The sequence below is a fragment of the Gadus chalcogrammus genome, chromosome 14 (assembly GCF_026213295.1).
Source record: "Gadus chalcogrammus isolate NIFS_2021 chromosome 14, NIFS_Gcha_1.0, whole genome shotgun sequence".
NCBI classification, from domain to species: domain Eukaryota; kingdom Metazoa; phylum Chordata; class Actinopteri; order Gadiformes; family Gadidae; genus Gadus; species Gadus chalcogrammus.
Genome location: NC_079425.1, coordinates 20,224,117 through 20,239,116, shown reverse-complemented (window position 1 = coordinate 20,239,116; position 15,000 = coordinate 20,224,117). Strand labels below are relative to the sequence as shown.

The window sequence follows — 15,000 nt, the reverse complement described above, 5'->3', positions numbered from 1 at the left end:
ACCGGCATGGACTCTATTCAGCCTTTCTATTTCTATTTCTTAATGGAGATAACACTAAATGAGTTTAATTTTCTCAACTAACAGAAAAGTGTGGACTGCCAGTCTGGTGTGGGCTGGTTTGTTCAGTTTGTGATTTTTTGTGAGTAAATGTCAGCTCTAAATTTGAAAGCGGATAACAAGCTGTTACTCATCCGCCTCCTCTCGCTCTTCTTCTGTCTCTCTGCCTCGACTGACATGAGCACACACACACACACACACACACACACACACACACACACACACACACACACACACACACACACACACACACACACACACACACACACACACACACACACACACACACACACAGTCCCATCCCTTACATTCTGTTAACAGAACCACTAAAGATCTGTTGCTTCTTTGGAGAGAAGCAATTCTATTTTTTTATATCATTATAAATATTCACATGTATCTCTGCATCTGCTTATAATGTATGACACCTTGCAGCAGCACATTTTGGTTTTTACAAGAACACCCCAAAAAAACCTGCAATGCGATCGCCTAAATGTAATTCATTTGGGGAAACCTGAACACTGAACACATATAAAAACCAATCAACATTTAATCAAATGTTGACATTAAGTACTTAAAACTAAACTAAATCAACTCAGAGACAGGACAGAGGCATGTATTGAGTCTGTGTTTGTGTGTGTGTATGTAATAAGTAAATAAATATTCAAATTAATTACATTTAAGTCCAGTCAGTTTATATTCGTGCATTCGCATTTCCCATTGCAGTGCAAGTGAATTGTTTTATCATATATAATGTTTTCTTCTCTTTTTTTTGTCTTTCATGGGGGATGTTTTCTCCAATTTCCAGGGCACCCCCCGGTTGATTCACTTCAGTGTTGTTCCAGTGGTTAGCAGCTAGCACACAGGTGTAGCGGCGACGGTATCACAACACTACCAGGAGAAAGGGGGCAGGCAGCTCCTGTACATAGTGAGACATGCACATACATCAACACACATGTATGGAGGGCCACAGTGAGTCATACAGCGGCACGACACAGGGACGAGGATGGCTTCTCTGCATGTTTCATGAACCTAGAGTAGCAGTTTATCATGCACTTAAACACAGACACACACACACGCACACGCACACACACACACACACACACACACACACACACACACACACACACACACACACACACACAGCCCTTGTTGGCTATTCTTGTCACGCTAGCCCAGGTGATGTAATGCAGCAGTACTCTACGTGGAGGCAGAGTAGACATCCAGTGTGCTGCAAAGTAGAGCGAGAAAGAGAGAGAGAGAGAGAGAGAGAGAGAGAGAGAGAGAGAGAGAGAGAGAGAGAGATTGAAAGAGAAAGGTTTGTGAAGGACAGGGTGTGGGTGATGATAGGATGCGTGCGTGCACCTGTATGTGTGTGTGTGTGTGTGTGTGTGTGTGTGTGTGTTTGTGTGCGTGGGTGTGTGTGTGTGGGAGGGGCGGGTGTTACTTCCAACTGCAAACGAGCGGCACATACCTTAGCTCAGCAAATGGTTACCTCACCCTGAGGCCGCTGGGCTGGCGGTGTCGGCGTGGGCATGTGTGTGTGTGTCAGTGTGTGTCATTGTGTGGGGTGGACACGCGAGCAGACGGCGGGGCGGGGGGTGGACCTGCCTCTGCCTTGGGAGGGAGGAGGCGACGCGGAGGAGGAGGGCAGGGAGAGAGCGTTCAAGAAAAACAACGGAGGAGGATTAGGATATGTGTGTAGGGGGGGAACCGAGGAAAAGACTCAAAGGAGAGAGGAGAGGAGTGGGTGGGAATATGGACGAAAAAGAGATGGAGGATCCATTTGGGTTGTGGGCGAGGATTAGGAGCGAGGGAAGGGAGAGTGGAGAGGGGGACGGGAGAGATGGGGAAGGGAGACTAAAGGGCTTGGGGGAGAGGAGAGGAGAGGAGAGAAGAAAGGAGAGGAGAGGAGGGGAGAGGAGAGGAGAGGAGGGGAGAGGAGGGGAGAGGAGAGGAGGGGAGAGGAGAGGAGAGGAGAAAGGAGAGGAGAGGAGGGGAGAGGAGAGGAGAGGAGGGGGAGAGGAGGGGAGAGGAGGGGAGAGGAGGGAAGAGGAGAGGAGAGGAGGGGAGAGGAGGGGAGAAGAGGGAGGAGAGGAGAGGAGAGGAGAGGAGAAAGGAGGGGAGAGGAGAGGAGAAAGGAGAGGAGGGGAGAGGAGGGAGGAGAAGAGACGATAGGAGAGGAGGGAAGAGGAGAGGAGAGAAGAAAGGAGAGGAGGGAAGAGGATAAGAGAGGAGAGGAGAGAAGAAAGGAGAGGAGAGGAGGGGAGAGAAGGGGAGTGGAGAGGAGAGGAGAGGCGAAGAAGGGAGGAGGGGAAAGGAGAGGAAAGGAGAGGAGAGCAGAGCAGAGGAGGACTAGGCAGAATAAGGTCCCTGCAAGGAAAGCCTCTCCATAACAACTGGCACAGCGATGATGTCATTTCTAGCCAATCCGGGAACAGCTCCGTCAGATACCCTCTTCAATAACGTATAGTCTGTGTGTGTGTGTGTGCATATGTGTTTGTGTGTGTGTGTGTGTGTTGTTTGTATGTGTGTGTGTGCACACAGTTGTGTGGTGCTCATATATCAATGAAGGGGAATGGGATAAACAATTCCTGTGCAATATTGGAGGTCCAGTAAGATATCCTATCAGCAAAAGGGCGCAGATGCAAAAACAAGAAACAGACCCCGTCCTGATCTGTGGAGTCGGGTACATAGGGGTTTGGCCATTCTGCACAAACACATATATACGAAATGGAGCATTTGTATATAAGGGCTTTTATAGTGCTCGACCTGCAGTGCGATGAGCTCATTCCACTACTGTCTAGCTTTTGCTCTCTTTCACTCTCACATCCACGCCACAGAAGATTTTATGAATTATTAATTTCCTCCCAAAAGAGTATAGTAGACTCTGTTAGGTCACACTGCAGTGGATCTTTTGCATGCTCACACCTTTTTAGTTTGAAGATGTGTTCCCCTCATTGTGCTGCTGTATCATTTTATTGGGTTGAGTTGAAAGACCAATAATACACAAATAGAACGTTTTGATGCTATATTGTTGTAGATTTGATTCTAAAAAGACAGATCCACAGTTTGGAATTCAATCCAAAACTATGCAATTATAACTGGTTAATCCTGATATGTGCAGTAAACCCCTTTGTCAGCCTGAATGATTTTTATCGCAGTAATAATACAAATGACTTGGGAATGGGCCAAAACTGGCCAATGGGCTCACTGACGTAAGCGATATAGTGCTTTGATATTCAACCCCGCTCATCTCTCGGCTCCAGTAGTGCACTGCCGGAGCAACATTAGAGGAATGACATCAGCTCAAAGGAATGACATCACTTCTGTAAGAGCTCCTGGTGGGTGAGGTCAGTTTATTTTACTCTCAATGATCATTAGAGTGATGTCATTGGAAAGAGAGGCACAGAGGAGGTGACCCTACTATTGGACTAAGGATGATCTGTACACTTTCAAATTGAATAACATAATTGAATAACCATGAAAAAATGAATCTGCTTATAATAGATTAGCTTTTAATGCCGATATGATTCCATAAGTTATTCTCAGTGAAATAGGAAATAATTATACCATGAAATAAACATGGCATATTTTGCTTTTTCTCATCTGTTTACACTTGAAGTGCTAAGCAGGCACTGCATGCCTGATAATCCAGCACTACTTTCCCTCTTTGAGTCAGAAATTATGCTTTATGGTTGCAATTATTATTCCTTTGCATTAATGTGCTTCACTTGAAACCTTGGGATCATGACCTAAATGTGTTCTCCAACTGCTTGGACGTTTGTTGATCTCAACCCAAGTGCCTTTGAGCAACGCCACCTTCACCTGCAGCATCTGTTCAGCTGCATTGATGCCAGCAGCAGCAATCTTTGCTTGTACTTCACATGTTTATGAAATAGCACAAACTAAGCCAAACTTAATGATACAGGAGACGGGGTTTATAGAAAACCATTCATTTCAAAACCATCATTTCAATCACTTCATGCGAGTCTTGAGAGACACAGTGTTTTTGCCTCCTCCGTCTGTCAAGATTCTTTCATTTTTTTCCGCTTTTGTTCCATACGTGCCCACTGCCATGTCTAGCCCACGGCAGGGTGGACCAGAACGGCGAGAGGGGGAGGGGGGGCTGGCTGTGAACCAGGGAAGGGGGGCCGGGATGTGATGAACAGACAACACAGAATGATAAGAATGAGAGCAGGGAGTGGAACGTCGTGCTGAAATGTCACAGCGGAGGTGAGTCATTGAAGGGTGGGGGTGGGGGAGGGAGAGAGGCGGAGGCGCAGGCTTCGTGAGCACGACTCCACAACCCTCCAGCTGGTAGGCAGGCGGCCGAGAAGAACCCACCAGATTTAAGATTTCGACTTGTTGGCCGGTTGAGGACGCGGGCCGAGTTCCAAAGAAGCGGGCCGAGTTCCAAAGCAGCCCTCCCGAGACGAGAGACATCGTCGTAAATATAGTTTGATTCATGCATTAATTCGTTTTTGTATTACTGGATCTCGCCCGGATCCAGCAACACACGCACCGAGCGTTGTGAATGAGAGAAGGGACAGACCGATGTAGCGGAGTGCAAGTGCGGTTCCTCATGGCAGATGGTGAGAGAGGAAGGCTCATCCTTTGAGTCAGTTGTCGTTAAGCCGCCCTGGCATCACGGACACCCTTGCAGATGGAATGTAAAGAGCTGAATACTTCCCAAAAAACTGTTGACTACTCAAGTGGCACGTTCCCGTTCATCTTGTGTTATATCTCTCTTGTGATAAGTTGTTTGAACCATTCTGTGTGTTGATGCCCGTTTTTTTAATCCAATAACTGTACTGTCATCCAACTGTTACCACTACTGATATATTAAAACACCAATATACTTATTTATTTCATGCTACCATGTGCTTAATAATGTATCATGTCTATTTTATGTCAACTAATAATGAAGAACATCCATAGAATCTATGGTTCGGATCCAGTAAAAATATTGGACACTTTCCAATCGGATTGTAGCCACACATGAGTGTCCTCCAAATAGCAAATAGATGCAAAGCATGTCGCTGTGAAAATCCACAATAAGCCTTCAACTCATTTCAACAATAAGCCTTCATAACGCATTCAACAAGATAAATAAAAAGTGACTTTATTTCTTGGAAACATAAGCGAACACTGTCATTGCCGGCACAGAGAAGCAAAACAAACATGTTATTGTTATATAAAAATAAGTAATTTATCTTCCCAATGCAGGTGGAGAACATTCTGTTGCATCAACATTTCAACCATCTACCACTGTGTTAGCCACACACCGCCCTGAAGGACGGCATCACTACTGCCTAGTGGTTCAGCAGCACGCCCTAGGACAACCGGCTTCATGCTGGAGCAAGCCAACACACAGCCCATCAACCAAAGCGCTCCCGGGTCAACGGGCTCGCAGCACCGTGGGGCCCTTGACCTGGTCCCTAACCGGTGTTTTACCCTGAAAAGGCTTTGCTAAACGTATGCACACCGTGGCCAGGAGAATAGTGGGGGACTTCTTTATTCAAGGGCTCGAAAACTCAACTGCTGCGGAGAGTTTTGAGACGTACCCTTGTCGTTTAGGAGCCCCTTAGCGATACATAACTGCACTCTCTGGAAGGAAAACACTGATGCAAGCGGTCATGACCTCCGTTTGAAGTCACTCTATTTTTACGGTTCTGGACCTGCGTGGGTGAGAAAGGTGAAGCGCACAGCCCGCTCTCCCCTTCCCTCACCTGCTGCATCACCTTACGGGCGGTACATACATAGTCTTATGAGGGGGTACACTCAAAACTGCCCACCATCTTCCACTCGACATTGCCTTGGAGCACTCAACGCAGTCGCCGTGGTCACCGCGGGGGTCCCTGCTCACGGCGCCTCAGGAGCCCCAGACGTCCTGGTGTTTCGAACCTGGACCACTTCCTTCCTGTCCTTCAGGAAGTTCCTGAAGGCGTCACCCTGCTTGCTCTCCTCAGTCACTAAGAAAAATAAAAGAGAGAAACGATGATGACCATGGCCATGCACAGAAAGGCTAGTCGAGGAGCGATTCAGATGCTAATCGGTTAGCGATTGTTGGTGCTTTGCACTTGGTTCTATGAACATCCTTACTCTATAGACAGCGATATATTGTTTCACATTCTTATGACAAATGTACTTATTGTAAGTCGCTTTGGATAAAAGCGTCTGCTAAATGCCCCAAATGCTAATTTAATGTTAACAGTTACACAACTAGATAAATGAACCAGTACGGACGAGTCAGTGTTTACCACCTGCTGTGGCTGCAACGTCAAGCCAACGCTCCAATAAACTGGTCAGTACACAACATCTGACGAGCGTCGTCGGAGGCGGCCAGCAAAGCCACTGGCAGGAGGTGTGAATGACAGCGGCAGGAGCAACTGTCACACCTGCTCCCAGGGCTGTGCAATTAATCCAATTTTGATCGATGATTTCGATTTTTGACGATCTCCAAACTAATATAATCGAGTTTAAACTATATATATGTTTTTTTATATATTTATTTTATTCATTAAATGTTTTATAGAAATACCAGAACAGCTGGATACATATTTGCACATTATTTTTAAGGGGCAATTTCAAAGTTCTCAGCTTCAAAGTCGATTTTTTTGGAGAGAAATGTTTTCAAACTCAAAAATAATAGTTTCAATAATCCTGATTCCAATATTGACCAAAATGATCGTGTTTATGATTCTTTTCCCCATCATCGAGCAGCCCAACTGGCTGCCGCTGAATCGGCAAGGGACACAGAAGGGCCGTTCTGAGGCACACTGGATAAACAGGCCGACAGACGGCCACCTCCCAGCACCGACCGCACCTCTGCCAGACAGCGCCTCAGCCCCGTGCCACGGGAGGGAGGGGGGGCTGAGACCGCCTCACCCTGGGGGTAGTGTGAAGGGGGACGGACGGGTTGGCTGAAGCCCATCAAGCCACTCGGGCACCAGTCGGAAAGACGTTGTAGCCAGAGCAGGTGGTGCACGCTGACATGTCCACGCTCTACCCCATTCCCACCCCCCCCCCCCACCCCCCACCTCAAAAGGCCAATTCCTCGAACTACAGTACAGCGCGCTCACCGGTGTGGTCTATGTCGTCCGTGTCGCTGTCTTCGTCGTCGTCCGTGTCGTCAGGGTTACCGCGGGTGAAGATGAGGTCACTCGGCCCGGCTATGTTGCTTTCCTCTGCAACGACATTACATCAGCCAGAGTGATACATGGCCACAATGAACACCAGACCTAAACCTAACCCAATCAGGGTTTAGTTAAGTGCCTTGAGAAAAATAGATTTTAAACGCTTTTAGATCATTGTGATTGACAGCTAACTCTACTAGTATACATTAATGGGAATTCAATTAAATGTGACTTTTAAAAGGCTAAGTTCATGTTTAAAAGGTGACATATTATACCACCAGGTGAGAGTGTGATTAGCCATTACAAGCCATTTTGAAAATCTGCCTCTTCTGACATCACAAGTGGGCGTGTCCACCGTCCTAGATGTATGACGGATAGATCAGTCTGCCAGCCTACCCAGTGGACTGTAGCAGCATGCTCATCTCTATGTCAAACATCTAGGTGGACACGCCCACTTGTGATGTCAGAAGAGGCAGATTTGCAAAACGGCTTGTAATGGCTAAACACACTCACCTGGTGGTATAATACGTCAACTTTAATTCATGTTTAAATAGGATAAATTCTACCATTACACCACTTTTCATTCACTAGTCATATGTTGAAGCCTGCTGGTCAGGGTGGGGGAGTAGCTGGTGGGTTCGGAGACCCCGACTATGAGATGATCCCACTACTCTCCAGACACTAGGTAAAAGGCAACCAATAGAAGCAGAGACGGAGCCAGAGCAGGGGTCCATGTGCACGACGTGTCCACGCTGGACCGGCCTCCTAACCTGTAGTTGGCGCTGTGTTCTGCATGTTCACCGCGCCCATGTCCTTCCTCAGCCGCTCCAGCTGCTCCCCCTGCTTCTTGCTCTGGGCCTCGGCCTGGAAACCACGCGGTCGGAGGGCGGTGGGCAATGAGAACATTGTTAGGCTTCATTCAAAGATTCAAAAGGTCGTCCATTGGTCACATACTCAAAACAGGATGTGCAGTGAAAATGTTTTGGTGACTGACTCTGTATTTTCTGTGCTCAATAAATAAAATACAATAGAATAAAATACAATATTAGTTTTAACAGAAATGACGAATATTATAAATACATATAAAATAAATGGATAAACAGGGAGATGTACCAGGGTTAAAGCGTCAAAGGGAAGGGGGGGGGGGTTGGGGGGATTGCCCAGCAGTCCGGTATCACTGAGTGACTGGGTTCAGGTGCTCTGATTGCCGGTGCATTCATGCGCACCGCAGGACGGGCAGCAAGGTCTTCCCGCAGCCATACAGGTCATACACCTCGGAGGCTACTCACCAGCTCTCTGTGGAGGCGTTCATACTCCGGCCGGTATTCCCTGCGGGAACACAAGGAGGATGGGAACGTCTTAAAACAAGGACATGGGATTTCCACCGCTGAACCTTTTTTTTAATAAAGAATAACCCACTGGAAGCAGTGTGTAAACCATTGGTTCCCACGTGCATGCACTTCCACACAAATAGATGAACAGGATTTATTTGGATAACTGGTGGGAATGCGTCATCACACTCACGTATCGTACTCGATGGCAGCCTCTGCCACCTGGACGAAGAAGTCATCTAATCCACTGCCCGTCACCGCAGACACGCCCACCACCTGAGGACGGGGACACACACACACACACACACACACACACACACACACACACACACACACACACACACACACACACACACACACACACACACACACACACACACACACACACACACACACACACACACACACACACGTTATGGCAGAGACTCATACTTCCCCATCATATAATGCCTACAAGGCAAGTCAAAAGCAGTCCGTCAGACGGTTGGGCTGAACGATTTAGGGAAATGATAAAATTGTGATTATTTCAAACAATATTGGGATTGCGATTAACGTTGCTGATGTTCTGTATTATTTACTAAACACAAGCAATTAATCATCCTATAGTATGACCAACACAACATTGGAAGCAGTCTACATATAAACTGTTCTTTCCTTTAGGCCAGGTCTAGGTGTTGAGATGAATTGAGGCATGAGTTGATATTATAACATCTTTATTTAACTATTGAATGGTAAAGGAAAAATAGATACAAATAAGGCCTGTACGGTATGGACTGAAATGTATATCACGGTATGAATTGGGGCATAGACAGTAACAGTATAATATCACGGTATGTTAATTGTATCTTCTAATTTCGATATAAATGCTTCTCAAGGGGTAAAATACTGGTTATGCAACAAAACTGCATAGAAAAAAAATGCTAAATCTTTTTCTCAAGTTACTTCCATATCTGAAAAGCACTAATGTTTAATAGTATGGATATCTTTCTCCACTTGCTCGCGGACCTTGGCGTATAGTTTTGGCATCCCAATTTGGCTGAAGTGTGTGCGGGCAGGAAACGCGTACCTGGGATTGAATGTTTTGACCATCTCTTTCCCTTTCTTGACATTTTGAAAGGGAACCATGTCCTTACACGGGTAAACAGTGATGGCGTTTGTTTTATTGTTCCTTCACTGGCTTTGGAAAATGTCTGTGGAAGCGAGGTCAGAGATGCAGAGACAGCTTCACACTAACAGCGTCTGCCTCGTATGGTGTAGAATGAGAAGGCAGTATCGCTGTCAAATCTGTCCCTGGCAAAATAACGTTGCGCCGAATTTAAAAAGGAACTTATTTCGTTACCATATTTTCAGCAGTTGCGCCTAACATGAAAAAGTAGTTACGTTACTGTGTTAACGCGTTGCTTACTTTGGAACGCATTACACACAACACCGTCTACTGGTCACACGGTAACGTCAAAATCCATATATAAAATCCATAAATTCACACCGGTGTACTTCTACAGGGTTTATACCGTACAGCCCCAATACAAATCTTACAAAAAATTTGCAGCCTTTGCGATTTGCAAATCGCGCTCCATTACATTGTGATGTCCGTTTGAATTCGATTAATTGTTCAGCCATAAGAGACAGCAAGAGAGTCAACCATGGGGACCAAAAAACTACAGTCAAGTGGTCCCCAGGTTCCCGCCAAACCTCAAGCATGTCAGGTTGCTCTCACTTGGAGTGAGTAGAACCATGCATGGATGGAAAAACCCTGGGCCAACCAGTACCGGGGTACAATCCAAGAGTACACCGTCCCTGTCCCCCCTCGCTTCAGCCTCCTACCCTCAGGTGAGTGTAGAACTCGTCCAGCACCAGGCTCATGGAGCGGGTCAGGTTGCTGACGTAGGACGTCTCCTGGTTCAGGGCGTCCTGGAACACCTCAAAGTCCTGCATCCACTCCACGGCGAAGCTGTGGTCGATGATGTCCGTCTGCAAGTCAAAGTCAAAAGTCAAAGTCGGCTTTATTGTCAATTCCAACTAAATGTACACAGACAAATAGAGGAATCGAGATTTGACATGTCTCTGACCCGAGGGCATTAAGTATAGAAGGATGAAATTAGGTCCAATTAAATGAAATAAGAAATATTTACAATAAATAATTTCTAAATAGTGCAAAATAGTCTAGAATAGTGGAAAGGTAGGCAAAACCTAACGGCATGAATAAATAAAGTTAGGGGAGCGGCCGGCCAGAACACACAAGCTTTGGATTTGACCTCGTTATCCCCCGTACCAACCCTTCACACCATTGTACCAATGGGGATGGCTGCATTTTGGAGCTAGTAGATGTTAAGATCTTCTTAGACAACTCCGTTAATTACTCCCAGGATTTAGTTACTATGCAACAACTAGCTGGAATAAACTCCCCCAGGACCTCACAATCATTGCCCTTTCTAGAATCCATTTTATTTAACTTTGCCTTTGTTTCCTTTTACTTATCCATTTTACTTTTGCTATTTCCTTATATTGTACGACGATGTTTCTATGTGAAGCCCTTTCAGTCTGCCTCGTGTATGAAGGGGCTCTGTAGATAAAGTTGCCTTTCCTTGTCTGCATATAATGGTGAGACTTTGCATTAAAGCATAAGGAGATGGTAGGCTGTCAACTGTAGATGATCAATCTCAAAGTACTGATCGCATAGGCTTGTTGTGTGCTACTCGTCGCTGTTCCCAATTGGCAGTGCATGATGTGCTGATACAGAATAAAATCATTATACAGGCCAAAGCGCCATGAGAGTAAGCTCTACCTTGTTCATGACCACGATGAAAGGCAGCTTGGTCTTGTACAGAATGCTGTTGGGACAAAATAAAGGCCGGAGATCAGAGAACCCAGCTTCAGGAGAAACTCAGGCCTCACATTGCTGTTCGGCACCCTCTGGTGGCACTGTAGACTGTACACAACATACAACAAACTTCCAAACTAACCACAGTTAGTACATTTGTTATCAAAGACGAGGGGAAGATGGGTGTGGTAAGCTGCATATCATTCATATAGCATTACGCTCATAAAAAGTCCAGTCGACAGAATGTCAGGGTTTCCTGCTGAAAATGTACATGAAAGAAATATTTATTAAACAAAAAAGAACAATGATAAAGAAAAAAGATAAAATTAACAAATCAAGGGCCCTTTGGTAATTGGAATCCTTAACATGTGGACCATTTATGCTTATTTTCATGCAGGCTGTCAGGCCCCGCAATTTGGTCCTGATCTATACACCGAGAGTGAATGATGTTTCGATTATTTTATACTTTTGTAGTTACGGTGGTGTGTGTTGCTTGGGCGACTGCCTAAGCTGCTAAGCACTTTGGGAAACCCTGCATGTGTTTGGATTCTCACACAGCGCACTACCGACCTGCAGGCGTACAGCATGTTGGACATGAAGGTGACGGGGTTCACGCTGCGAGACGTGTCCATGACGTACACCACCACACAGGGGAAGGACGAGGCCTAAGGACGCACACACATTGGGATCCTTTACACTGTGTGGGACGTCCAAAATCCATTCTTTTGAGAGTGGGAAATAACAATATCTTTCCCTCAGCCAGCAGTAACGACAATGGCATGTACAGTATGTGTTAAACAACCTGCAGGGATTTGTGTTGCTTTATAAAAAGGTATGACGCTATGTGTAGGGGACCCACCAGGCTCTCTGTGATGATGGTACCAGACGCAGACCAGGTGAACACTTCTATCTGGCCAGGTGTGTCGATCAGCACATACCTGGAAACAAAGCTCTCAGCGTGATCAAAAGGAAGCATTGTATTCTTTTTGTTCTTTAACAAGAAAGGGTTTACATGATCCAACACATTGGGCCTCCACAGCTTATCAAAACAGTAGGTTGTACAGTAGTTTAATAGTGAGATAACAGGACTTTGATTGGATAGAAAAGTGTAACTTCATCACTTACTCATGATTGAATTGTTTCTTCTCAATGAAGTTCATCACCTGTGGATGGCAGCATTAGTTTAGAGGGAAATGTGTGGCCATTCAAATTAAGCAGAAACAATAATAAAAAACCTATGTCTTGTTGGATTCAGAACAGCCTTCCATTGTGTGTGCCTTGGAATTGTAGACTCTTGAGTTCAGATGTTTATTTAAAAAAGGAGAGCTTTGTTCTACCTCAAAATCTTTTCGCTAGACTTGTGTTCCGATACTGGTAATGACACAGACATGCTTATGCAGCAACCGACATGGATGCCATTACCTGATCAAAGCGTGTTGCAAACAGGTTGAGAGAGGTCACTATGCCTCCGTTGGGCCCCAGGCCATACTGCTTCATGACTTCCTTGTAGTTGACCGTGTCGCGAATATCTGCAGGGCAATGTTGAATTGGATGCATTAATAGGCTAAGCTCATTAGCAGGCCGACAAACATGACTGAACACTAGAATACCACCCTGTGGTACCTGTAAACAAATGATCTATTTCTGCAATAATGCCTGTGATGTATTTTCTTTGTACAAACATTGGTCCGATCCAAATTAACCAATGGGAGGTGCAATTTGAAAACAACAGTTTCAGTTACAACCTTGAATCATGTATATGATTAGCATCACTATGAAGTGGATAGACACGCCATAATTTACTTTCAGCAGAATAATAACAAAAGAAAAGAAAATGCAGCACATGGGACTCCAAATATTAGCATACATTATGTTACTGCATGTGGGTAAGACAGGGATCACATTCAAAACAGTGAACTCAAAAGGAAAATACATTCCCTGCATTTCCTATGCTGAGCCCAACTTTGAAGAACCCATTATCTGCATGGGTTTACAAAATGAATGAAACAAGGTTAAATCCGCAGATGAGAAATGACGCCGTGGGTAGGACTACCTGCTTACTATCGGTAATATACACCTTTACACAGCACGAACAACCTACATTTTTGGGATTTAAAACAACGTTTTGACACTGTAGCAGACTCAGTAAACTCACATTCATGTGGATCGTTGCCATACTTCCAGAGTACGACAACATATCGTTTGCATTGTACCTCAATGGTAAGTGTTTAGGGATAGATTTTGTCTCGTGACCCATTAACGTTAATTGTTGGGTCTCCTGCAGAGATAATTACCATGATGATTAACAGTGATCATCAGTTCCCTTAACAGTAGTCTTACCGATATTGGCGGGGAAAGGGACTTCGTGCACTGCTGGATCCAAGTTGATAACATAAGGAGGGGACTTCTTTGAATGCAGGTGCGCAGTCAGTCTCTGAAATGATGATGATGAGTGACGATAAGTTATTCATTATGTGATATATTTGAGAACGGAATTAATTTGCTTGTGATCATAAACATACTTGGTTAGCTAAGTATTAATTGGTTAGCCCCACAGACTTGCATTACCTGTACAAAAGTTGTTTTTCCAGACCCAGCCATGCCCAGGACTATAAGACACACGGGTTTCTTCTGGGGTATATCTTCTGGAGAAGAAGACTCCTCCGTAGGGCCACTAGGCTCCGCGGAAGGACCATCTGTATTTTCCATCGTGCCATCATCTGCCCCCATGATGTTGCTGGATGAAGTCGCCATGTTGCCTGTCGCTCTTTCAATTGCTGTAAAGCAGATGTGATCGTCGCAAAATGCCGTGCAAAGCAACAATTCAAGAATATTCTGACTTTGTCATGACCACCATTGGCCAATAGGGGTCAGTGTTAGCGTTTGTTTTGAACATGGACATGTCGATACCCCTGCTGAGAATCTGTCCCTCACTTCAACCCATCCCAACAAGCTGGAAGAAGAGGAAAATAACAGAAACAAAGCCGCACACCCGCACCGTCTCTGATATGATCTATAAAGTACGTGTTTGAGATTATGTTCAATTTGAAATAGCACATGCTTTTTTGTATGGAATGCTATGTAATTTGATGCGACCCATGGTAGCATGAAACCAGCTCAGCGACATGGCCGTAGGACCCCTGTGGTTTAAATAAAGTACAAAGACATCCTACATTTCTGCTAGGGCAAATGCACAACTGTATAAGCTAGGAGGCAAGCCAACTGAGCTGTAACCAAGAACACAATCAATCAAAGACTATAGTGTATACTTTCTTTATTAATAGATTTTTTGAATGACAAAAAAGCTAAATGTATATATGACTGATTAAACTCAAATATAGATGACCAATTATTTTATTTTCATCTAGTTTATATATTTTCTAAGTGCAGATTTCTCATTAAGGAGTTCCAACTTGACTCATGTATTCTATATGTTGTTGACTGTCAACCTCAAGTACGGGGTGTAGTTGTCTGACATTGAGGCATGGATAATAACATCTCTGTGTTCATATTTAAGACTGCCATCAGCGGCTTTCCCTCACACAAAATCACTGTTGTCTTTGTAATACATCTCAGAGTAAAGCTCATAATCACATATTTGGTTGCTGTCGAACACTCCCACAGCATGCCAGTTGGAGTAGAGGTTGAAGTCATA

At 45.0% G+C, this 15,000-nt stretch overlaps 1 protein-coding gene across 2 annotated transcripts; it reads right to left on the bottom strand.

Annotated features, from left to right (window-relative positions):
• Positions 1-5,017: 5,017 nt before the first annotated feature.
• On the bottom strand, positions 5,018-14,141 carry gpn1 (GPN-loop GTPase 1). 2 transcript variants are annotated; one of them, XM_056608288.1, is made up of 13 exons: positions 13,914-14,141; positions 13,686-13,779; positions 12,768-12,874; positions 12,471-12,508; positions 12,205-12,283; positions 11,916-12,010; positions 11,310-11,355; positions 10,349-10,495; positions 8,718-8,800; positions 8,483-8,522; positions 7,964-8,057; positions 7,140-7,244; positions 5,155-6,029 (listed from the first exon to the last, which is right to left on the bottom strand). In XM_056608288.1, exons 1-13 carry the CDS (start codon positions 14,097-14,099, stop codon positions 5,920-5,922), a joined length of 1,224 nt encoding a protein of 407 aa, XP_056464263.1. In that variant the 5' UTR covers positions 14,100-14,141; the 3' UTR covers positions 5,155-5,919. The 2 variants fall into 2 exon arrangements, with proteins under 2 accessions (XP_056464264.1, XP_056464263.1); XM_056608289.1 differs by lacking the exons at positions 13,686-13,779; positions 13,914-14,141 and adding an exon at positions 13,501-13,648 and having other exon boundaries at positions 5,018-6,029.
• Between the last annotated feature and the right edge of the window lie 859 nt (positions 14,142-15,000).

What these genes read in the sequence shown, in the direction of transcription:
- gpn1 (XM_056608288.1), bottom strand. Translation starts at nt 14,099, where the DNA reads ATGGCGACTTCATCCAGCAACATCATGGGGGCAGATGATGGCACGATG. An exon ending in TCATCGTGGTCATGAACAAG is followed by an intron (nt 10,496 to 11,309) that starts GTAGAGCTTACT and finishes TTTGACTTGCAG; the next exon opens with ACGGACATCATCGACCACAG. An exon ending in AGTTCTACACTCACCTGAGG is followed by an intron (nt 8,801 to 10,348) that starts GTAGGAGGCTGA and finishes CCCCGTCCTCAG; the next exon opens with GTGGTGGGCGTGTCTGCGGT.